The sequence below is a fragment of the Solanum dulcamara genome, chromosome 4 (assembly GCF_947179165.1).
Source record: "Solanum dulcamara chromosome 4, daSolDulc1.2, whole genome shotgun sequence".
In the NCBI taxonomy this organism is placed as follows: Eukaryota; Viridiplantae; Streptophyta; class Magnoliopsida; order Solanales; family Solanaceae; genus Solanum; species Solanum dulcamara.
In genome coordinates this window covers 44,367,414-44,393,547 of record NC_077240.1, presented here as the reverse complement: position 1 = coordinate 44,393,547, position 26,134 = coordinate 44,367,414, and the positions used below count along the sequence as shown (strand labels likewise).

Genomic DNA, 26,134 nt, shown 5'->3' with positions numbered 1-26,134 from the left:
TTATACTTTCTTTTTTTTTTGCTATTTATATATTATTATTATTTTATAATAAAAGGGTATTTTTATAAACAAACAACTTAATTTTAGAAAGTATGAAATGAATATTATTTTTAATATAACAAATTAATTAGTCAATAAAAAATAATTCAAAGATAATTAATTTCAACACAACTAATCTCAATATAATTTATGCAGCATAATTTGAATCCAAATGATCCCTTATATTACTAATTAGTAATTACTAATATTATAATTTTTCAAGTATTAATTATATATACCAATTTTTTGGAAAACATAGTATCCTCTATCCTCGTCAAGCGGAACGACGTCAGTTTGGTCTGCGATAATCGAATCACAGATATCAGTTCCGTCATCGACTTTACACAAAGTACATATCATCTTCAGTAAATTGAGCACAAAGAACTCTAGGGTTTATGAGTTCCTAATACTCGAACCCCTTTTTCTTCAATCCTAAATTTCTTTAGGTTTTAAGAATATCTGTATTCGTGAAGCCAATTTCGATGGATAGACACAAAGGAGAGAGATACGGAAATAGCAACAACTCAGACCCATTTCAATACAAGCATTCAAGGGGTCCTCCATCTCCTAGAACTTTCTCTGATGGTTCCGGGAACCCTCAACATCATCGTCGTCGAAGTCCTGATGCATACCATGGCCCCCGCCACCACCGGGCCTTCAATAGCCCTCCTCGGCACCCTACTGATACTTCTCTTGCTACTGGTGGTGGTGGGGTTGATTCTGGAAGGTTACATTCGAGTTACCAGATGCCGCCACCGGCTCATCCTCTTTCGGGGCAAAAACGGGGTTACCCGTCTCCAGGTATACCTCAAAATTTACCCTCATTTTTGTTTTCCTTCTTTATTACTGTAATTTGAACGTCAATTATTTAGAATTGGAACAAAATTGACTTGGTAGAGTGGAATGGATATCAGAGGATTTTGTGTAGATTTAATGGAAGGATACATTTGAACGCGCAATTAATTTTTCTTCTCTTTTTGGGCTTTCAACCACAATTCTTTTGCCTGTGTGCAATTTTAATTTGAGTCTCTAAAAGAGGAAGTCCCATTTATTGAACCTCGTTGGGCAATCACCAAATGGAAAAATTATTGATATGTTCATGATGTTGGTAGTCAAGGACCCTAAGGCTTACTAAAAAACCAAAAAAAATGGATATTGATAGTTAAGGACCTTAAGGTTGAGGTTGTGATGTGTACCTACTAGCTAGTATTACTTTTTAGGGAAAATAATACTTTTGGTCTCTCAATTATTGTAACTTTTTATTTTGGTCCTAATGATATATGACTCAAAATAACACAAACGTAATTAAATGGTGAACTGATTAATACAACATCAACAAACCCAATGTAGTCCTAAAAAGTAGGGTCTGGGAGGGTAGAGTGTATGCAAACTTTATTTCTACATTGGAGACTGTTTTCGATAGACACTCCACTCAAGAAAATACAGTCCAAAGTAGTCCAAAAGAAAGTAACAGAAGTACAAGAAACTATAAATAATAACAAAAAAATAGATAGTAACAGAACATAAACTACAATAAAACAATATGATAATCGAGTTACAAGGAACTAAGTTGTGCTGATTCTTCACTTTCAATGTCGTACTCGTATTGGATTCTAAAAACACACTATTTTTGGAGAATTCGACACGCACTCGTAGACATTTTTGAAGAGTTCGAATAACATAAACAAGGAATCATCAGATAGTAACATAAATAAAAGGACGCAATACTACAACTATTAGTATGAACGGTCAACAAGACAACACACTGCTGCCTATTAACCTTCTATCCTAATTCGGGTTCTCCACACCCTCTTATCTAATGGTATATCCTTGGTAAGCTGAAGCTGTGTCATGTCATGTCTTATTACATCTCGCAATACTTTTTCAGTCTACCTCTGCCTCTCTTAAAACTGTCCATAGCCAGCCTCTCACACCTCCGCACAAGGGGATCCATGCATATCCTCTTCACATATCCAAATTATATCAGTCTTGCTTTCTGTATCTTATCCTCTATCGAAGCCACTCCCGCTTTGTCTTGGATTTCCTCATTTCTATCATATCTCTTCTACTATGTCCACACATCCATCGTAACATCCTCATTTTGTAACCTTTACTTTTTGAACTTAGAGAGTTCTTGATTGGCCAATGCTCCGCTCCATACAGTATAGTTGGCCTAATCACCACTCTATAGAACTTGCCTCTATGTTTTGATAACACCTTCTTATCACAAATGACTCCGGATGCGAGCCTTCACTTCATCCACCCTCCACCTGGTGAGTGACATCCTCGTCAATCTCCTATTTCCTTGGATAATGGACCCAAGATAGTTTGAACTACCTTTCTTTTGGATGATGTGTGTATCAATCTTCACTTCCACGTCAACCTCATGTGCTACGTCACTGAACTTGCTCTTCAAGTATTCTTTCTTGATGCTGCTCCTTTAAACTCCAGGGTGTATGTCCAAACCTCTAACTTAGCGTTAACTCCGTTGCGAGTCTTGTCAATCAGAAGTATATCATCCGCAAATAACGTACATGATGACATCTCTCCTTGGATATGTTGTGTCAATTTATTCATTACTAGGGCAAATAAAAATGGGGCTAATAGCTGACTCCTGGTGCAACCCCATCACAACTAGAAAGTGCTTCGAGTCTCCTCCCACCGTCCTTACCCTGATCGTGGCTCCATTATACATGTCCTTGATTTCCCTAGTTTATTCAACAAGCACACCTCTAACCTCCGAGCATCTCCATGGAGCCTCACTTGGGACTTTGTCGTATGCCTTTTCTAAGATCAATGAACACCATATGTAAGTCCCTCTTCTTCTCCCTATATTGGTCCCACTAGTCTCCTTACTTGATGAATGACTTTTGTAGTTGAGCTCCTCGACATGCATCTTAATTGGTTTCCGGAAATAGACACACTAATCCTGACCCTCGGCTCCACTACCCTCTCCCAAATCTTCAGTGTGACTCAACAAACATGATACCTCTATAGTTGGTTCAATTCTTAATTTCTCTCTTGTTCTTGTACACTGGAATCATTGACCTCCACCTTCTCTCTTCGAAAGCTTTTGCGTCCTAAAAACAACATTAAACAACCTAGTCAGCTACTCCTGCCCTGCCCTGCCTGGGCGCTTCCAGCCACGAAAACGCGTATGAACTAATAGATTATTCAAAGGTCTAAAGTCCGCAACTGTATGAGCAAAGAATAGATATGGAAAGATATGAAAACCGGAGGTATCAACTCCAGTTGAAATGAACCTGGTTGCCGCCGGGAAACATTGTTCACGTCGTAGTACTGTTCACGTCGGAGTTACTGTTCACGTCTAACAATCAACTTACTCGCCGCTGCTTCGCCGATCTTTTGCCGTTGTTACCTACCGTTTACCACTGGAGTTCGCTGCCATTGCTGATGGTTCGTCGTTGTTGCTGATGGTTCACGCCGAAATAACAAAGAGAAAAGGGAAACAACAACCTGTTGAAGAAGAAGCAGGAGAAGAAAAACCAGAGAACAAAGCGGCGAAACTCCGGTGATCGGAGAACTTACTGCAGATCGATAAAGTTCACAAATATCGAATGCAAGCAACTGGGTAGGATTGAGTTAAAAGATAAAACAGATCTAGAAAAATCAAACGGAATATAACCCCCTAAATCTAAGTTGTACTAAAAAAATTAGAGCAGTAAAGAAATCAGGAAGACAAACTACAGCCTACAGTAGGATTGCTCACTGAGGCATTTTAACAAACAGTTTGTCAGCAATATAATGTCGTAATATGAAAAGGAATTTATAGCTAAAGATACTGAATGAAAAAAAATAATTCACAAACCCAAATAAAGAAAACAAAACAAAGACAAAATCTTTTTGAAATTTCCAGACAAGGGTTAGTTTGATCCAGAGGGTCCAAATAAAGAATATGGAAAAGTTGAAAATATAAGGAGAAAGAAAGAAAGAAATTGAAAATGGGTCAAAATTCAAAATTGATCCCTGACAAACAAATGAAACCCTGAAAACTCAAAAGGGGTCACGCCTCAGAACCTAAACAACACATTCCAAAAAAATTACAGCCACAGAAATCAACCGCAATTCAACCACCTCTAAACACCTACATTACCCAAATTCGCGACTCCTCTAGGAGTGATTCAGATCCCCGAACACAATGTCTTTGTCTCCCTCCCCATTCAAGAGTTTATGGAAGTATGACTGCCATCTCCGTCTAATGAGTGTTTCCTCTACCCGTACTTTGTTGTCCTCGTCCTTGATGCACTTAGCTTGGTCCAGGTCACGAGCCCTCTTCTCCCCTGCCTTGGCTAACATGAACAACTTTTTATCCCCGCCTTTGTCCTCGAATTGTATGTGCACCTCAAGCCTGAAGAGTATTCTAAGTTATATGACTTAGTTCTCAAACCGGTATGCAATTCAGATGACTCTTATGTACTTTCTAGATCAAAATGTTTGGCGTCATGTTTTAACTGGAAATCCTGTGTATATAATGTAGTAGTACTTGTAGGCATACTTTTGTGTGATATTGTTGGTCAGCTGTTCTCTTTATATATATATGTGTGTGTGTGTGTGTGTGTGTGTGTGTGTATATATATGTTTATGAAGTTTATTGACTAAAAGGCACTGGTATATTGCTTGGTCAATGTAATGTAGATCCTGTGTTCTGTTAAGGGAGTTCTGTGACACTCGTTGTTCTCTTAGTATATAATTAACACCTGATAGGTCCTTAATTTTTCTCTGCTTGTTTTTCTGTTTTTGTTTTTTAAATATGATTTTTAGTGTATCGACTGTTATCCATATTCATTCAGAACAAGTTGATGAAGGTGGTTTTGCCAAACTTTTTGTTGGATCTGTCCCAAGAACGGCAACTGAAGAAGATGTAAGTCCTTGTTAATCTTTATATTTGGCATTTGTTTTGTTTTCCCTCATTGTTATAAGTACTCATAATAGGTGACACTAGTATCTTGTGTTCTGGTTCCTACTATATATGCCTAGTTTTCTGGATCATGCACTTCTCTTCTTTACCATATTTTCTGACTTGCCTTTTATATCTAAAATTGACATGTACTTAGTTCTCTTATCAGCAATCTATTGATCTTGATATCCTGTCAAAGAGGGAAGAATAAACTACGTTGCGAAGGGACACATAATATGTTGGTGTTTGGATTGATTGATAACTTGCAGTTGATGTTGGTTTCTCTTAACAGAAAGTAGTTGAGCTGAACATTTTCTGAGCAATGGTCCTGCCTTTGACAAGGGTGCCACTATGATTTTGCTTGCAATGACCTGTGTGCTTTAGGAAGTTCATTTTCACTGGATGTGCTTCCTTTTAACTTCTACACATCAATGCATATCCTTTGCCAAGAATGCTGCCATCTGATCTTTTCCTTTTATTCAACCTGTATCATTTCAGAATGTGCTTGGTGTTCTTCCTCATCTCTCAGTCCATTTAGCTGATCGTTCTTGTTTAATGTCAGATCCGACCTCTGTTTGAGGAACAAGGACGAGTACTCGAGGTCGCTTTCATCAAAGATAAGAGAACTGGGCAACAACAAGGTATGTAGTGGTAGATTTTTCTTTTTTTGCAGATTTGCTTTGGATCTACATGTCTCTTTTCAGGACCTTTGAGGGCTGAAGGAGCAGTATAAGATCATGTTTGATGTCAGTTAGTTTTCCACAATTGTCTGGATGCCTGGTATTGATTGCAACTGTCTTTTGCGTTCATCCTGTCAACCAAAGAGAAGACAAGAATAAAACTTGTGAATCAACCTTTCTGTGGCAGTTGACAATAGTGAAGAAGGGTTCTTGTTTTGTAGAATAGGCGTCAGTTGGAGAAATTAGAGTATGATTATTGTATTAGGTTATGTGAGCGGAACTGTTTTCTGTGGTTACTTTGTGGAATCTCTGGATGTACATCACTTGAAATGACTGTCATTTGGATTATTGCCTAGTGATATGCCCAACTTCTATTCCATTGGAGTAGTGATATGATTTCTTCAGTTGTTGTAGATGTGGAAATTCATCATGTTGATGCATGCTTGACTCTATAGTAATCCAATTTTGGAATGTTTTATGGATGTGAAGTTGGATCATCAAATAGAAATGGTGTGTCCAGCTGGATGTTTGGCGCATATATCTTTAGAAGTGAGTGATGAATTGCAAACTATTTCTTGGTAAATTGTCGTATTAATTAACAGTCCAATATCATCTACTTTTCACTTCTGAGGAATGATTGACTTATTAAAGCTTGCCCAGATTTCATCATCTGAAGCTTATCTTATCACAGTGGTTGGTGTATGAAAACAAACAATAGAGCAAATAAATAGATTTCTCTCTTTAATCAGAGTGCTGAGGCTGACATGGCTGCAAGATGCTGATTTGAGATACTAGTGAAATCATTCTATGCTATGTGCATTTAGACATTTATTCTTCTCCATTCATATCCTGGTCAGATGAAAGGTATGGTTGATTTTGAAGCCACACCCTCCGTTAGTTAATAGCCCCTCGATACGTATGCTTATCATTTGCAACATGCGGTGCGTGGTTAATGAGTGTGTCTGGTGATTAGATGCCTGGATGGCATGACATTGCCATTTTCTCTTTTTCTGGTGCAATATCGCGTATTTGAATGTATCCCAGGATTTTTCAAACATATACCAGGATGAATGTGTTTAGGATATTAATAGTCCATCTTCAATTCATTGCTTGTGCTGATTGGGGCGTTGTGAATTATTTGCATTATTTACCTCGATGCGAGTGAACTCTTCAGAGAATGCTTCTTAATGTTTGTTCGATGATGTTCATGGGTTAATGAGGTTCTTATTGTAATGGTTCACTAGAAGGCGTTTTAATTTAATTATTAATTTATGTAATCCTCTTGGTGTGGTTGGTTTTGAGATTTGGCTTCATGGTCAATAACAATTGTCCGAAGTAATGGTAGTTGTTCATTAACAAAATGCATGTGCATGGTATGCCACGTTGTGCAAATTCTAGATTTTGTTCCATTACAGGGTTGTGACACCCATATAGAACAAACATGGTTGTGCACACTGCTTTTTGCCGTGTGGTGGCATGGTATATATATGCTTTGAGTACATTAATGGATATGTATGTGCAATCTTCTTGATGAAGTTCATCATCAAATGCAGGCTGCTTTAGCAATTTTCCTCATAAGATGTATTAGTTTATCTATGGTTGGCTTCGTTCTACTGGTGTGGTTGATTGTGCATATTAGTTGCGATTCTCTGTGATGCTTTTCCATTACCAAAAACCATGGGGTGCATAGCAGGTGTGTTCATTGAGCTTCATATGCATCCCATCAAACAACAGATTATTTTGCTCATGACTTATTGAGCTCTATCAAACAACAGATTATTTTGTCTGCAGGGGACCGTCATAATAAGGTCCTGCTAGATGGTAGTGAGTGTATGATTTGGTCCTTGAGAATTGCTACATTTTAATTTTACCATATGTCATCATTATGCCACAAAAGGTGGCTAGAGTTAGAAATTTGACAGAGCAGTTGCATGAATGACATGGTTGGTCAACACTGCATGGCATGAGAACAGTTTCACCACTAATTTTTCTATTGTCTGTAGAAACTATATCAGGAAAAGAGTAATAGTGATATGAAAGATGTTTGATGCTGTCACTAGACTAAAATCAGGGAAGTACGGGTTTTTATTTTAAAGGTATATTACAGTTAAAGTGGTGCTGAGGAGTTATTGTGCTATCTGCTTTGACTACTGTTGCAAGTTGCTTCACATGTGAATCAGGTTATTGATTTTCAGCGACGGGGTTCTCACTTTGGTTTCTCTTTTGTGCTTTGCATCTTTTAAGTTATTTCCATTGTCCGCTTCTTGGGCTTTGATGCAGTTCCCCATTTCTGGACTTCATTCACTTCTTTATAGGTGTTTGTTAGTTGATCTTCGTCAGGCTATGAATGATATTTGATTGAATGTTTTTGGTGATAAGTTGCACACCTTGTCCTGATTTATGCAATCTTTGAATGTACTGCATACTTGACAGTTGGTCTATTGTTAAGCTTCTTTTGTGTTGTCTAATTAAGTGGAAGAACACCCACTTAAGAGTGTTTTGATTTATATTAATTCTGTGCTATGTAAACTTTTAATTTTCAAATCATGTTCTCAGTTACAAGATTTCCTCTGTTTCTCCACCTTAGTTACTAATTATGTTTCGGAGATAACACTTGTTGTTTCCGTTGCAACTTTAAGCATTCTTATTTTTTTCTTTTATCTTTATGATATCATGAAGTGCATGTTCTGAGATACAAAGAAAATTATAAGCTTCAATGCTGTGGTTAATCAATAGCGCTCGCTATCTACAGAATGTATTTGGTTATATTAACTTCTCAAATGTTTGGGGAGAATAATATGTTCGTGCTTCTCCTCTTCTACAGTTTAGTCTTTGAGTGATTAATTGAATGAAAAAGAATGCTTGAACCTTGTTACCATTGCAGAATATATTATTCCCTCAGTTCTTTAATTTAATTCCATTTATCTTCAACATGACTGTCTGAAATGGCATTCTGAGAAGGCTGAGTTCAGTAACTCTGTTCAGTCATCAGTGACTGAGGAGAGGTTGAGAGGAAGAGACTGGGAACTATCATAATTTTGTCTTTGAATAATCAAACATTGTAAAACCAATGTGGCTTCAAATGGTCTTATATGGGGTTTAAAGAAGTACATGACCTTGGTTGGATCGCATATCTGCGGTTAGAGACTCCTACCTGTTTGGGTAGTGTGTTTGGTTAACTTAAACAAGCAGTGTGTGCCTCACTGTTGATGGAATGAATGAGTATAATATATGTGTGTTCATGCACGACGCCTTGTGGGCTTTATAACTAGACTATTACTTTTGCGCATCAGAAAAAAATATGATTTGTTGTCGTGAAATTCTCATCGTTATATTAGTAACTTATTACCCCTTTACTATCCCTTAAAGTGCATTCTGTTTACTTGCTAATGTGTCATGCTGCTGAATGATGTTTACTTGCTGGTGAAGCTTTGTGGAATCTGATAAAATCAGGATATAAACTTGACTTCTGCAGGATGTTGTTTTATTAAGTATGCTACTTCAGCTGAAGCTGATAGAGCTATAAGAGCATTGCACAATCAATATACTTTGCCTGGGGTAAATTCTACTGCTGAGATACTGGAAGATTGTTTGGCTCATTTTTCAGTTCTTAATTCATCTGTGTATTTAACCAGGGATTTGGTCCTATTCAAGTCAGGTATGCGGATGGTGAACGTGAACGTCTTGGTAATTTTTACGCTCTCTTTTCACTGAGTTACCTCAGCATATTACTTCAGATAGTACTTCGTGTGAGTTGGTTGAAAGGGACTTTATGCTTGTTAGTTGGTTACTCATTTTTTGTTTTTCCCTATTGATTAGGTGCAGTCGAATACAAGTTATTTGTTGGGTCACTTAACAAACAAGCTACAGAGAAGGAAGTTGAAGAAGTATGTACATGCATTACCAAAATATTTTTTCTTTTCCCATGTTCTTTTTTCGGATTGGAATTTCATCTTTTGCATAAATAGAAATTAACCGCATAGCATGTGACGGCCTCAATAAGTCAAAGCTTGTGCCTTGTATCTTTAAATTCCCAACTAATTTTCATAACATGCATACATGTACATCTGTCTTTGTGGATTGATTATAGTAGTGATTGCTCGCCAGTGAGGCGCTGAAAAACTTTTCAATTGGGTGATGCACATATAACTGCATCATGTCACGTGAATGTGACACCATACAGTACATAGCTTGTTCTTGTCAACCTATTCGGCGACAATTTTCTGAATGATTTGCTTTTGTTGTTTGCTTTTCATATTTTATTGAAAAGTAGCTATAACTAAATTTTTTTTTTCAATCCTTTTCAGATATTTTTACCATATGGTCGTGTGGAAGATGTCTATCTCATGCGTGATGATATGAAGCAGAGTCGTGGTTTGTGTTATTGATTTCTTTTTTATTCTGTATGAATGTGCACCTTGTCCTGTGCTTTTTCTATGCATGATGAGACCCAGTTTCTTTTCCCTGATAAGTGCCTAAAGGCTCTGAACTCCATGTCTCAGGTTGAAGCAAACTTATGACTTATAAACTATTGTTGAACTATTCCATTCGTGCATTGAATCTATAAAGATTTACCAATAGGCTCATCCCTTCTTAGATGTCCAATATTTTGTTTAGCTTGAACAATACATTAAATGGTCCTTGGAGCCATATTCTTATGTTAACCTATCTTCAAACTTCATTTTTCAATATTCTCTTAGATAGCAGTAGGAAGTACAGTCCTTATGTTTTCACTAATTTAATAGTGTAAAAAGGAAAAGTAGATGTTTCCTTGCTGAGGGAAAACTATAATCTTAGCTTTCCCATAGTCCTGGTTTGTTCTCTTAAGGGTCTTTTGGTAGAGTGCATTAGAAAAAATAATGCATTCATTAGCTTGTGTATTACTAGTACCTTGTTTGGTACACTTTTTCAACCTATGTATAGCTAATGCTTGCATTAGTACACTTTATTTGGAATTAAGGTATGTAGAACTAATACATGGAAATCCATGGTATTAGTAATTCAAAGGGTTTTAATGCATGTATTAGCATGATGAATCAGGCTCCACTTGTGGGATTCCACTGGGTATGTTGATGTGTTAGCATGATGAAAGCAGTTGCCCCTCAAAACCTTTTTCACATCCTTTCCACCATATTTTATGGAGGGTATTTTTGTAAACAAATATTTTTTTCTTAGAAATTTTGCAATGCATGTTATTTTTAATACACCAAACCGAACAACGCATAAGAAATAATTTCAGCATAACAAGCATAACTATTGCAAGCATTACTAATGCCATCATTACTAATACACCATAGTCAACACTCTTCTTATACATCCTACCAAACGACCCCTTAATGAGTTCTTGTTAAGTACTGGATTACTTGCACTGAAGGATGCTGAACATTAGCAACAATAATTCAAGCATGAAGTCTGGGGGTTTATTATTGGTAGTTTATGTTCACCCTCGCTAATTTTACTTCAACTACTTTGAAGGTTGTGGATTTGTCAAATATTCTCATAGAGATATGGCAATGGCAGCGATAAACTCTCTGAGTGGAAATTATACAATGAGGGTAAGGTTGTGATCTTAATAGTTGGCTTCCTTGTTTGATACCATTATTAAACGCTTTGATCAATTCTGTTATTGCCTTTACAATTCCAGGGGTGTGATCAACCTTTAACTGTTCGGTTTGCTGACCCTAAGAGACCTAAACCTGGAGAACAACCTAGGTATTTCATGAGATACCAATGTTCTTTATTTTAAGAAAAGAAAAAATGTTTCGAGTAGGCTTTGCTTTGACCAGTGCATTTGTTGTTCTGCTAAGTAGTTATAGTTTGCTTTATCACTCTTTTCACTCCTTTCAGAGGTGGTGGACCAGCGTTTGGTGGACCTGGTGTTGGACCTCGCTTCCCAACACCTGGGATTAGGTATTAGTTTTATTTTTGCATTTACAACTGAGGTTTTATTTTTGCATTTACAACTGAGGTTTTCCCCAATATAGAACTCAGAGACTCTTTGTTTTCTCTGGTATGTAGACCACCGCCTAATATTGGCGAGCCTTTGCAAGGACAAGTTGGTCCTAATGCCTGGCGTCCTATGAGTCCAGAAGGTCTCAGGCCAATTTCCAACCAAGGGATGCATGGTTTTGGAAATCAATTTCCTCCTAGATCTGCTGATACCACAGCGCCTTGTGCTTTGGTAAGGAAAACAGTGTTGAATCCTCTGTTGCCGTTAGATAAACTGTTTATGAGGGGAAAGTTGCACTATTTATTTAAAATTTGCCATCATGCACTGTGTTAATGTCATTGTGTGCTTGTCTTTTTGGTGCAAAAGCTTTCATATGAAATGAATTCTAAAGCTGTATAATATATAGCTCGGGGGTTACTCGGTAAATGTACTTTATGTTGGTGGTCAATTATTGCATATATTGGTGGTCAATTGTTGCAGAGGGAAGCAAGTCAGTTCTTTGACATATATTTGTACCTGCGAAAATATGTCTAGCTAGGTTGGAATTAGAGAGATGCATCAGGTATGGATTGAGTATCCTTATTACGCATACATGCTATTTCATTTTTCCAATGACGGTGATGTCCGGTGCAACTTTCACTCACCTCGATTATTCCACCAGGTACCTGCTGCCTCCCACCAATACAGCTGGGAAGAAATCACCTAGTGTTTTTTTGCCTCCGTTGATATTTTAATTTGAGACCTCATGATCTATGTTGTTTAGATCCTCCAAAAATGATGCCGCACCCATGTGCTACATGCTATAGTCATATAATTAGAACCAATTCTTAGACCTGTAATATATTCCTGGATTTATCTGCAGAACATATTTTCTTATTGCATTCTGGGTCAAATATCTTTGGGTGATTTCTGGTTTTGTGAATGAGGGAAGTTTATTACCTGTCCTTGTAACATTCGAACACTGACTAGTCATATACTTCTTATAAAACACATGTTACTCCTAAATTCAAACATTATTCTTTATAATTTATATCTGATATTATGTCTTTTTAGAAGCTAACATACTAATTAATAGAGCAGAGGCATAAAATATCATGTCTATGTGATTGTGTTCTTCAGTGTTTTGAGAAGCGAGAAGCGGAAAAAAGCGACAGGGGCTCGCTTCACAGAAGCGAGAAGCGTGAAGCGAAGCGCATGCTTTTTTCAGAAAAAGCGCTATTTAGTATAAAAATATAAAATATAAAATATAAAATATGCATAGATAATAAAATATGCCCCATTGGCATATTCACTTCAACTTCATCATCCATTTCATCATCATCAACAAGATTAACCATGGATGCTTCAGGATTCATTTGAGTTTTAAATTCATTTTTTTTCGTAAAATACTCTTTTATTTCTTCCTTCACACTATTCGGGACCTTTGGACACACTTTAACATCTTATAACCACCAATAAGATGCTTCTTGTGACGAAATATTCCGCCATTATATGTCATATCACAAAAAACACATTTAATTTTTGTGTTACTTCCCATGGCAATTCCATATGCCCAAGCTGAATTCCTTTTTTGTGCCATTAAGAAAATACAACTTACTACAAAGAAAAAATAGAATAATAATTCAGTCACACAAGTCAAATTGTCAAAACAATAACAGAGCAGCTGCAGCAAAATTAAAAGAGCAACTGCAACAAAATTAAAAAAAAATAATAAAGCAGCCAGACTATGTGGAAAAAAAAACAGAGCATATGCTTTATCTTCAAAAAAAAATGGCCATACTGCTGAATAAAACTTGAAAAAAATAATTCTTCGCAGACGGCAGTTGTGCAGAAATAGAAAAAGAAGAAGAGAAGAAGAGATGAAGAGAAGAACATCGCAGCAGTTGCGCAGACGGCAGAACTGCTGAATGGAAATAAAAATAGAAATAGAAAGAGAAGAACAGAAGAACAGAAGAAGAAAAACTAACCTGGTTGAACTGTCGAAGTTGAAGAAGAAGTCGCAGCAACTTGGAACAATTAATTATAAGTTTTACAGATTTTTTTTTTTAAAAAAACCCTAGTGCCGCTTTTTCAAAAAAAGCGACCTTTTTTCTCGCTTCTAGATGAAGCGTGCTTCTCGCTTCTCCCATGAAGCGCACACTTTTTTGAAATCGCTTCGCTTCACGGTGTTGAAGCGCTAGTGCCTCGCCTCGCCTCGCTTCGCTTCACGCTTAAAGCGAGCGCTTCGGCGCTTTTTCACAACACTGGTGTTCTTATTTCCTCTCATCAGGTTTTAGGATTCACATTTCAAAATTTTTCTTGATTCATCTAGGATTTTGTGTTTCTAGAACCTAAAATTTACTGTGTTTTGCTCTTTACAATTTGTGTTTGATGATCTAATCTGAATGATTTTTCTGATCTTCTAATAGCAAACTGCGAGCTAAAGTGGCACAAACTTTATTGCTAGTTGCTAGGCATAATTTGAGTAGAAGAGCATCTATATGGTTTTGACCTTTGGCTGTAGCACAATACTTAATTGGACCACTTTATGAGTGCCTACAACTTCTTATTTAAATGCAATTTCCAGAAGAAATCGACCCTGACTAATTGTCCATTGAGTAATTGTTGATATAGCCTGAAGATTGTTACTCAATATGTATAGAAGTACACTTTGTACATGTATAGAAACGTGTATTGTTCTAATGCTGCCTGCACAAACTTTTAGGGTGGCTCCTTCAGGAGTGTTAGTGGCACTGGAAATGGGTTGCTTAGTGGACTTGCGGCTTCTTCTGCTCCTACACCGCAACTGGTATGTGTTTATAGAAACTTGCTTAATGTTATTTCAATCTTAAGAATGGTTTCTGTTTGTTGTTTTTGTGCTAAGTTGTGTCTTTTGTTGGCAAGTCTGCTCAACAATTCCCCACTGTTGGCCCACAAATTTCTCCACTACAAAAGCCACTTCAGTCACCACAGCATTTACCATCTTCCATGCAGCTTCAGCCTCCAGCCTCAATACCTACGTCACATGGACCAACATCTCATGCTTTGTTTGGGCAGACGAATCAAGTACGAATATCCCACTCTGCCGGTCAAAGTCCTTTCCGCCAGGGAACGCTGTCGCAGCAGTCGCTTGGTTTGACTGGGAAATCAACTGTTTCTCAGCCCCAGTTGCAGCGCAATATGACACCTGTTATTGGACATACACCCTTAAGTAACGACATGCAAATACATGCTGCATCTGCCAACTCAAACCAGCAGCCTTTTCAGCAGCAGTTGGTCCAACATCTTCATCCGCCACCTTCCCAACTAGCACAGATGTTGTCTCAACAGACCCAAACTCTGCAGGCGAGTTTTCAATCATCACAGCAAACCTTTACTCAGCTTCAGCAACAATTGCAGCTCATGCAACCATCTAGCCAAAACTCAGCAGTCCAGCAGGGCACACAAGATGCTAAACAACAGGTACACTTGAGAAAATTTTCACAATGGAATTTCTTGTAAATTAGGTTTTTGAGATTCTCAAGTTTTTCCTTTTGAAAATAATTTCCTATGGTATTGGAATGATAGATGGTCTTTACTGGCCATTGTTCTCTTTAAACCTGTGTGTTCTATGGCTCAATATGTGTTCTGTGTCAGCTAGTTCTAGTTGGGGCTCAGTTTGAGTTTTCCTTGCCATAACTATAAATATAACAAGAATATTCGAGTATTAAGAGTAAATGTTACTGTGCACATTGAGGTTATTTGCTGACAATGTATACTGTCCTGCAGTCTCCATGGCCTGGGCTTGTTCAACAAGCGGCACCTAATGCCACTGCTGTCCAACCAAAAGCAGATGCACTTCCTGCTACATCTGGAATGAACCAGACTACAAGTCTGGTGAAATGTAATTGGACAGAGCACACATCTCCTGATGGATTCAAGTACTATTACAACAGTACTACTAGAGAAAGCAGGGTAAACATCTACTATATAGTGCCTGCTGGTTGAGTTGTACACTTTTAGGCCACCTACAAAGTATTTATGCGTTGTTTTTGAAATTTAGTGGGAAAAGCCGGAAGAGCTGATATCATATGAACAACAACAGAAAAAATTGTCGGTCCAACAGTCTCATAATCTGGCTCAACCACCGGGGTTTCCTTCCCAACAAGTTCCCGAAATGCAAGAACAGCCTCGAAGTCAGCTTCCAACATATGTCCAAACCCAGGTCCTCCCTCCTCAACTATTGCAACAAGCTTCTCAAGCTACTCTGGTTAGTATTTAACCATTTTTCTTTATAGGACTTGGATTTCAGTGGAGTTCTTATTATATGTTTTTGATTTTCCAGTACCCAGTTGGAATGGCAGGTCAACAACCGATTCAGGTACCATTATGCTCCTTATTTTTCTGATCATATGTTTTTTAAATCTTTGTAGATCATTCACTGTTGACTCAACTGTAGAAAATATGGCTCTCTTCCCACTAAAATATTTGTCAGGATGGTGATGTAGAATTTATATCTTGTGATGTACAGTATCAACTGCTAAGTCATGTCCTTTTTTTAAAAACGTTACAAGTATTATAGAACTTCAGCACGAAGGCAGTTCTAGTTGCCATATTTACAAAACAAAGTGACATCAAAGTCAGTGTATCCTTGGTTGCTACTTACGAGGATTTTGCAAAGATTCTAAAACTTCTAAAATAGACTCAGAATCATCTATGAAACTCTTCTTTACACATAATGAAAAAGTAAGACACAGTGCAACTTGATCTTCTGAATGGAACTTTAGTATATCTTCAAAACATCTTGCATTTCTTTCCTTCCTAATAGTCCACCAAATGCAAGCAGGTATTATTTTCCATTTGTTCTTCTTCCTGGTACCTCTGCCCAAGCTTCTCCAATATGCCAATAATTCACTAGTCAGTCTAGGAATTGTTCATCTGACGACTTTCATGTTTAAGAAAAGCTGCCAAAGCTGGTTAGTGATCACACAGTGAATAAACAGATCTGTTACTCTTTGATTCTTCTAGAGATAGCATTTTGAGCATAACCGAATGCCCCTTCTCTTTGATTTTTCTTTAGTCAGGCAGGCTTCTTTAGCGATCAGCCCAACAAAACGAGCTACATAGTATGTAATTTTGACTTTCCGTATATGTTTCCAAGGCCACAATGTAGCTATTTGACCAGTATGGATAAAATCATCAAAAGATGATTTGTTTGTCCTCTTGTTCCTCAAACCCTTTGAATGCTCCAGGGTAGAAATAAACTCATCAACTCTGTGTATCTCCCAATCCAGTAGAGTCTTCTGAAGTTCAATTTCCGATCCTGATGGCCCCTATTTGATTTACTGTTGCGTCCTGTTGTTAACTTAAACTGAAGATATCAGGGAACCGGATCTTTCAAGACCCCTGTCCAAGCCAGTTATCTATCCAAAATGATCTTCCATTTCCCACATTGATGCTTGTATTTGCTTTGAAAGAGGACCATAAGCCTCTGATTGTTCTCCATACACTCGTGGCATAAGTGGTGGTGACCCCATTTGAAATCCATTGCATCCCATTCCCATACTTCTCACTGATAACTCTCCTCCATAGAACTTTTTCTTCAAGGCCATATCTCCATAGCCACTTCGTAAGTAGGCTTAAGTTGTATTGTTTCAAGTTCCTTAGACCCATACCACCTTCCTTTTTAACAGTGATCAGTGTATTCCATTATATCAAATGGAAACACCTCCTGTCTTTGTTTCCTTTCCATATAAAGTTCCTTTTCAAGGCACCATCTTCTTTTCGATCTTTGTTGGTAAACCAAGCGAGCTGTTTATATGCGTGGGGCAGAGGGCTTGTAGTATCCCCTTTGATTGATCTAGCCTTTTCTTCGCTTCGGTAGGTTATCACCTATAAAGCCCTTTGTAAATATCCCGATCTTCCTAGTGATATGCGGGACAAACATCGTTCTAAGCTGTCCAAGTTGTCAAGAAAGAGTTCCTTTGCACGAGTAAGAAACCCAGGTTGCCCTCGTTCCGTATATGAGTTCTTTCAAATTTCTCGTATCCTTTTTCGTGGATTAGCATATCGAGGTCCTTTGATAGGCATAAAGAAATCGTCTTGGTAGCAACCACCAAACAAGGAAACAAAGGCATTATATAAGTTTGTAGTGAGTCTACTCTTTTTTGTGTATGATAAATGGTTTATTATTCACAAAAACATCAAGAAGATGCATAGTTACACAGGAGGGAATATCAGCTCATATGATGAGAACAAAAAAAAAATATCATACCAAAGAGCTCATAAAACCCCAAAGGGAGTCTGGGTTACATACAGGAGTAAGATTAGCCCAGCTAAGGAGACTAATCAGACATCTGGCTTTGAGTTTGGAATCGGCAGTTGAAAATACTATCAAAACATCTTTGATTCCTTTCCATCCATAAGCACCACAAAATACAAGCAGGAACAATAGACCAGATTCTTTTAATGGCCTTCCCAACTTTCCATGAGCTCTAGCACACAAAAGCTTCCCCGACTGTGCAAGGCATAGACCATTGCAAGCCAAAACGAGAAAGGAACATATTCCACACATTTGCAACAATTGGACAGTGTAGGAACAGATGGTTGATAGACTCAGAGTTGCAAAGGTACATGTGACATCTATTTGCTAGATGGAATTTCCTTCTAATGAAAAGCACCATTAAGAGTGATCTAACTGAAACAAGAGCCTTGTGGTAGTAAATTGGTTTTCCAGATTAGCTTTCATGATCATTGGTCAATCAGGTCGTTGTTGGAGCTCAAGAGTAGATAACCTTCTTTGACTGAGTATGATCCCACTTTATTGCTGCCCCATTTAAGCCTGTCACGTCTTTGAGTAAGAACTCAACTGTTCTGTAAGCTCCCAAACAATGCTATCAGGTCCTCCATTTCCCAGTCATTTAGGTGCCTTATTAGGTGCAGATTCCATGAATTTTCCTCCCAGTTCTGAGCAATTGTTGAATCTGGATTAGTAGTTTTTATAAACAGTCTATGAAAGGCATCCTTTAGTGTAGTAGGACCTAGCCATTTGTCTTTCCAGAATAGGATATGAGCTCCATTTCTCACTTTGAGGGATGAGTTGACAAAGATCATCCCACAATCTCCTGATACCTTTCCACTCCAGTTCCGTAGGGAGTTGACACTGCTTTGGAGAACCAATGGCATGTGCAACCATATTTTTCTTGGACATCATCTTCTGGGAAGATGTAAGAACATATGTGCTTCAAACAGGTATTGGCCAGCATTGGAGTGTGGTTGGAGGATCTAAGGTGCTAGAATATGATGGGGACCCAAGTTTTGTATCATTGAAGAGCACGGCCAGATCTGAAGAAAGTTTTTAAAAACTTGTCTGGTGTGTTTATTTTTCCAAACGGGTGGGGTCTCTGGAACCCTTTAGGAACTGCACCGTAGAGGTTTGGAGCGGTATCCGACGATCTAGCTCAAAGATGGGTGAATCTCAGTTCTTGTTCCATTTTGTAAGTACAAGCTGTGCATATCCTTGACAGAGGTAGAAGGCGACTGGGAGAGAGCTTGTTTTTTCAAAGTTGATCCCAGTTCTTACTGCTGGACGTTTTCTAGACTTTGCTAGCACCCTAGTTTTAGATTAACACTTTCTATGTGGCTGAACTAAGCTAAATACTCCTTTTTGTCATTCTGTCACTTGTAACTGTGCTCCTCTTAACTTTGCATCTCCTTGATGCTTTTTAATGGGGCATATTCATCAAAAAAAAAGAGGCTGGAAAAATGGGTAGACATAGTGGATGTGCCCACAAGTTTCTAGAGATTTAGCGGTGGTGAACATGGTGGGCCTACCTCTTCATCTATGGTGTTTTGACTTTTTCTATGAAGTTGGGAACTTGTGTGGTGGCTTTGTGGATGCAATTTGCAGTCTTGACGACCTTTTGAGGATGAGACTATGGTAAGGAAGATGGAGATATATGGGGTTCAGGATATGGTTGTACCCTGAATTTCAGCCATGTTGCTTGTCATTGGATGAGTGGGAGAGTGAGGAGATGAGGAAGCAAGGGGGGAGAAAGGAGGGGAGAAGAGTTCCAGAGCCTTGCGCGAAGCAGGCTGTTCCGCTGGAGAAGATCTTTCCAGCATCTGGTTCGAACAGGAATCATGTAGATGATGAGGGTTCTGAAATGGTGAGGAGAAGAAAGGATTTCTATGAGGCGAAAAGACAATAATATTCTCGGTCAAGTGAACCGGCTTGCAAAGAGAGAATGAACCGGATCACTAACTTAAAAAACCCTAATCGACCAGTTTTGAGAAAACCACATCAGGTTTTTGCTGGAAAAATAACGTGACTTTTCTCAACGAATTGGACACTGTTTCTGTGTTGCGTACGCTTTGCAAAGATCACAGGAAGCCCTTTGCTCTATTTGCGAAGAATTCTGCTCCGGAAATCTTCACGAACTGCTGGGTATGGTCGCACGTTGTCGAGGAGGCAGATTAGAGCCCGTCAGATTTTGAATTTCGACAAATCCAAGTCTGCTCAAGAGAATGGGGATGCTAGGAAGGCATTGGAATCAATTTCAGAACTGTTGTACCTTCTCACCAGAATGAGAATGCTGCGATCCCAAGTGGAATTAATAGTCAGCTACTGTCGGATAGTGGGGTGGGGGACTCTGTTCGTGAGAAAGTACTGTACGGAGAAGCTATTGGGATTTTTTTGTGATACTGGGGTTTGTGTGTCTTCTTCTGGGAGTCGGGGGCAGTTCCTTCTTCTCAAAGAGCACTTGAGGGACATGTTTTGGGGCTGGGTGATACCTGTTCTTCTAATGTTGTTGCTAGAAGGAATGTTGTTTTACCATTTAGTTGAGGAACAAATTTCAGACAGCAGTGGCTGAATTCTGTTGATACACCTACGGAGACTGGGAGTATTGGTACCGGCGGGCAAAGAAGGGACCATCACTGCGCGATGTTGGCAGTGGATGAACCGCAACCGCTGGCTATCTTGGAAGGGGATTGGAAGCTTTCGAAATGGGTGGAAGAAAAATATATTAATTTTGGGAAGTTTTTGGGGGGTTCTATTGAGGGGATGGAGGATAAAGTAATTGATCTGTTATGTTGCATTGATCATGAGGCAAGATGTGATGCAAAAGAAGCGGGGGAGAAGAAGAGGTTACCTATTGAAGAACACAAGTGGGAGAGGAAAGATTGTGGTGTATGAAAGGAGAAATAAGGAGGCGAGTGGGGTATTTGAGGGTAGGATACTGGATACAGTTAGTGTTTTCTCCGGTTAATATGGAGTCCAGACAACTTTAAAAACTTTGAGGATGAGCCTTAGGGCAAGAGTTTCTCAGACTTAGCTTCACAAAGTACCGAGGAATAATCTTATAAAAAGATGAATGATCTCCATGTTGCTTTCTTTCTTTGTTTGTTATTTTGTCTGATCCACCCTTTCTGGTTTGCAGTTTTCACCGTGATATTTAGACCTTGCATATTAATAATAAATAGGAAAGGGGAACCTTGTTTCAAATCCTGGGAAGGTAGAAAATAACCCTCCGGGATCCATTTATCAAAATGGAAAACCTGTATGTGTTGATACGATAGAATATCCATCTAACCCCATTTCTTGCCAAAGCCCATATTTTTCTTCATAAATAGAAGGTAGCTCTAATTAACATGATCAAAAGCTTCTCTAATCCTAGTTTGCATAAATCTCAGGCAGTTACCCTTTGATTCTAGAATCCACATATTCATTAGCTATCAACACTGCATCCATTGTCTGTCTGCCCTTGATGATAGCCATTTCCCATGTGTCAACTAGTTTTTCCACCACTGTTTTGAGCCTTTTAGCCCGGAGTTTAGACATAAAAAATCGACATTCTAATATTAATTTAGAAATTATCCCTCTTTTCTTAAGAAAGAAAACCTTTATAAATAGAGAATATTGACCAAGAGTAAAAGCTAAAAAGGATTGAAGGTATGCCATTTTTCCCATGTCTTAAATCTGTTTTATCATATTTTTTGAGAAATCAAAATCTCAATTTCCCCTCAAATTCATCCATGGACTCTGGTCAAAGTATCTGATGTGGATTGACTGGATCCCGCACCAATGTGTGTCAACACGGGTTCGGCAACAAAGATAAATAGTCCGCACAACTTAGCAGGTTAGTACATAGTCAAGTATTCTCTCAGTCGCAATCTATCAGTTTAGTTCTTAGCTTTATTAGGAAAGCCCTGAATCTCCAACTCTCAAACTTGAAGTACGTCTTTGTGTTTTCCCAACTGCTTTATTTCAACTGGATAGAAGAATGATCTGACGAGGCACATGGTAAGATTGACTGCCTGATGTTTCTGAAATATACATCCCAATCAACAGAGAAGAGAAATCTCTCTATTCTTGATGAAACTTCTTGCTTCTTCCCTTTTGGTCCAAGTATAAAGCCCCCCCACCCCCAAAAATAAAAAATAAAAAATAAAAATAAAGAGGAGGATCCACCAATTCCATATCTTCGATAGATTCAGAGAAATCTGCCATAGCTCTTGTAAGTGTGTTACTTTTCCTCCTTTCAGTTATGTATTTTGTTGTGTTGAAGTTCCCACACACCACCTAAGGCCTGAAAATTATCATCTGGGTGCTGCAATTTCCCACCATAATTCTTGTCTCTTAACCCTGCAGTTTGGGCCATACACCCCTGTAAGAAACCAAACAAAATTTTGTGATTGTGAAATGAATCTGCATGTGAACATATAAGCACCACTATTAACTACTACTCCATTCCAAATTTTGCTCTTTCACAATACCCAAATACCTCTCTTGTTGCTATTTGTATCTAAACAATCATTTATGATGTTTCCCCATTCCAAATTCACACACAAATTCTTAAAAGTCCTTCACACCTTTCCACTTAGGAGTCTTGGTACCGGACTCTACATCTTCGCATTGCCAGATCTCAGGCATGTCGTCATTCATTATCCGCTACTCTGGACCATAGGGAATCTGGAATATTACTTCATAGCAATCTTGAGTGAACATTGTGGATTCTCCCTCTTGTGATTGTACCATCCAGACCAATTGAAGTGAGATGGTCCTTCGTTGGCAGGTGAAAGAAAATTGTGAGAGGTTTCAATAGAGTATTGACAAAAGTTAGCCAAAGTAATAGTTCTTTTATCACTAGAAGTGGATCGGGTTTGTCCAAGTTATGATTCACTCTCTTTATCATTTTAGGTCTCAGTTGGAAGTAAAGCTGGGCCCGTTTTAACTGTTCTGTTCTTGGGTTGTGAAAATTCCTTCCCTTGGGCCGTGATGCTGGACAGTTTAAATTCCATCCTTCTAAGTTGAGCCTTAAGAGAAGACCCACCAGTTAAGTCCTTCCCACATGGTCCCTCTAAATTCCATCCTTCTAAGCTGAGCCTTAAGAGAAGACCCACCAGCTAAGTCTCTTCCATGGTCCCTCGATGCTAATTTCAAATTCTTTTGAATTAGCTACAGCTCCTGATGAGCGAACATGCCCCTTGTCATATTAGCTATACCCCGTCCCATCTCCTGTCTTTATATGATCTAAGAATAGGGGTTCTTCAGTTACTGATCCTTCTCTACATCTCCTCAACGTCACCGGCGATTCGATCCAGATAGGAACATTGTATAGTAAGCCCACATTTTCTACTTCAATGGAGTTGGTTATGGCCCCTGCACCCTTATCCTCTCCCTCCATAAGTGGTTCTTCTAGGTTGTCTCCTCTATCTTCCACCAACCTCCATAAAAAATCCCCTTTCTCCCTGGAAACCTGTTGTGACCAGATGTTTAAAAGGATCCATGCCCACTCTGTGCAGAAATTCGCCGGAGCACATGCAGATTTCGGCGACCACCAGTTTTAAATTTGTAGTTTACTGTCTCTATCTCCATTCCCCTTGCATGATGTGTTCTGCCATCTTCCCTGAAGGAAACTCAAACAGGAAATGAAAGCCCACTCATGTCATACACCCCCACTCCTGGTGCTTTTAACCTATTACTCCCCCATCTTCAAACTTAAGAAGCTGTCGGAACATCGTGTAAATCTTTGCCAAAACTCCCAACCACACCCCTATCCAGAAAATCGCCATTGGACAGAGTGGAGCCCCCTTTGATTATCACCCTATTGCTGGATGAACTTGTGCCCAAGATCTGAGTTTCCTTGGTTAGCCATTTACCGAGTCTCTCTGTATCAAAGCATGAGGAGTTGGTGTTAATTGCCTTTGGTGTAGGAAGCCTAGTACACGACACTTCACTGTCAGCAAATCTTTTCATCCCAACTGCAAAATCCCTCCAACCAGCATTGAATGAGATTTCTGCTAGAATGATCATAGATCTGTGTTACCCTTGTACTGCCACTAGACTAATGGATCTGCCAAAATTATTTAAAATTATGAGAACAGTAGAAGTTTGCCGGATGACCTTTGAATTTCCATTTTCTGGGAAAATCACCACACCCCTCCGAGGTCAAACACATTGAATGACAAAACCACAACATGACTCTTCCTGATTAAATTCCTTCTGCACTCCAACCATTCGTACCAAGTTCCTGATTTTGAATTACTCCTAATAATTTCGAATGACTTGTCACCACCCAATAAATAAATTCTATTATCCATTTGAATCCTGAAATATAGTTTTTAAACAAGTATTCGAACAGAGTACTAATTCTGAAAAAAATATAGTTTTTAAACAATCACTAACGAGTGATTGAAGAAAAACTAGTTTCCTCCAAAGGATCCTGACGTGTAAGTGCCCGGAAAAGAAGTCATTAGTGATTGAAAATAGTTTAGTTCCTATTCCCGATAGACTTGCCCAAGAGCATTTTTCTTCTGGTTCAACTACTAAGTCATATCTCTTACCATCTTGTCTCTTCAACTTGACTCCTCATGAGTATTTAAAAAATATATAGAAATATTTTAAACTTAGTGTCTAGTAATGAAATCATCGGTGTGCTTGTATTCTGCTGATACCTGTTTTCTGCATTACCCTTTGTGCTGAAGATGAGAGATTTTCCCTGGCATGGCTTCTACAGTCCCTTGCCACAGTACTTGACAAAATACCTGTGTCCATATTTCTCCCCTCAGCACAACCAATTGCTGACAAGGGAAAAGATGAAAATTGTCCGTTCTATTGGTATGTGTTTTCTCCGGGTCCAAGTGCTCCTTTTGTTTTTTCTTTAGTCTAATAACAGTCAACTTAAAATTTGGCTTTAAGTTGAATAAGCAAAATAGTGGCTGGCTATCACCGATGTCTGTTTCCTCAACCCCTAATCTTCTTTCTCATGGGGATTTCTTCTTTTGTGTGAAGGCAGTTTGGTGCAACCTTCGCTCTATTAGTTGTCAAAGAAACCTGTAAGCTCCAATTGAGCCAGAAGGGCCATTTGCAGTATCCTGCTTTTCATTCTCTGTCGTCCAACTTCCTGCTAGCTCTTAAACTTTGCGAAAAAATCTGTAATGATATTAGATTTTTATCTGGTGTTTGTTTTATCGCCAACATTTATGGTAAAACTATGTAGTGTGAGTAATGCATATCTGTAGTAACAGTAAGGAATGAGTTGATTGATCAAAGGATCCTCAATTATTTTGTGATGTGCTGATTACGGTGTAGTTCTCTAATGAATAGATTGAGGACTATCAGTAAGTATAATGGGTGATGAACTTGTGGTGCATTTGACTGCCATATCCCCTCATCTTCTCACTCTTCACAGGGTATTCAAGCTGCTCAGGAATGGATGTGGAAAAACAAGCCTGCAGGTCTCTTTTTTTCTTTGAATTGCAGAATTTATTAAGTTGGTCTAGAAATAACTTAAGTATCAATGATAATCTGTCAACCCTTTTGTTTTGGCTGGTTGATGGTCGAGCATATAACATTCTAGAAGTTGGGCATGGGCATCAGCTGTGAGTTGGAGATTTAAAGTTATTTAAAGTTACAGTTTACTTGAGAGGGGCTTTACACAATGGATGTGGCTATGCAATGGCTAGTCCTTTGCATCTTTTGCTGAGCGGCATGCTTGTGCCTGTCTTTATTCTACAATTGATAATCTTAATACTAACGGCTTTATTATTATGAATATCTATGTTCACAGGAGCTTGAGTTTTGCGGCTAAAATGGTGCACTTAGCTGGAAGCAGATGCCACAATTTTGTATTGTGCAGGCCTGATTTCAAAGGAGATGTAGCATTACTCTGTGAATATCTTTTGGTAGAGGAATTTACAGTATTAAGTACACTTCCCCAAGGAGTCGTCAATGCTCCAATACCAGTCCATGCGGTTGCTCTGAATGCTTAGATATTGCATTGTATTCCTCCTTAAGGTTTCCAGCATTTCCTTGATACTGGTCCCTACTGTATCGCATTGTATTTACATCAGACCCCACAGTCGGGTTCAAAGATGTCTGTAGTCTAGAAATAACCCCCTCCCCAGCAATCTTGGCAAAAGAAAATTAGTCATTCGATCCATCATAGTTTTTTGTGTATGACATTGTTGCGTTGCCTTGTATTATATCTGCTTGGGGCACCATTCATTACCTTTTGTTTCGTGCTTTGTCCTATGGCCCGTCTTTGGTATATTTACATGTATAACGAGCTATATTCTTAACTCTTA

The 26,134-nt window shown here is 38.6% G+C and overlaps 1 protein-coding gene across 3 annotated transcripts; it reads left to right on the top strand.

Annotated features, from left to right (window-relative positions):
• Nucleotides 1-303: 303 nt before the first annotated feature.
• Nucleotides 304-26,134, top strand: LOC129887391 (flowering time control protein FCA). 3 transcript variants are annotated; one of them, XM_055962472.1, is made up of 18 exons: nucleotides 304-840; nucleotides 4,851-4,921; nucleotides 5,520-5,598; nucleotides 9,113-9,195; nucleotides 9,273-9,324; nucleotides 9,457-9,524; nucleotides 9,945-10,011; nucleotides 11,113-11,192; nucleotides 11,282-11,349; nucleotides 11,485-11,547; nucleotides 11,656-11,818; nucleotides 14,292-14,375; nucleotides 14,561-15,028; nucleotides 15,335-15,520; nucleotides 15,609-15,815; nucleotides 15,891-15,926; nucleotides 25,240-25,285; nucleotides 25,618-26,134. In XM_055962472.1, exons 1-18 carry the CDS (start codon nucleotides 522-524, stop codon nucleotides 25,623-25,625), a joined length of 2,148 nt encoding a protein of 715 aa, XP_055818447.1. In that variant the 5' UTR covers nucleotides 304-521; the 3' UTR covers nucleotides 25,626-26,134. The 3 variants fall into 3 exon arrangements, with proteins under 3 accessions (XP_055818447.1, XP_055818446.1, XP_055818448.1); XM_055962471.1 differs by having other exon boundaries at nucleotides 14,471-15,028; XM_055962473.1 differs by having other exon boundaries at nucleotides 758-840; nucleotides 4,822-4,921; nucleotides 14,471-15,028.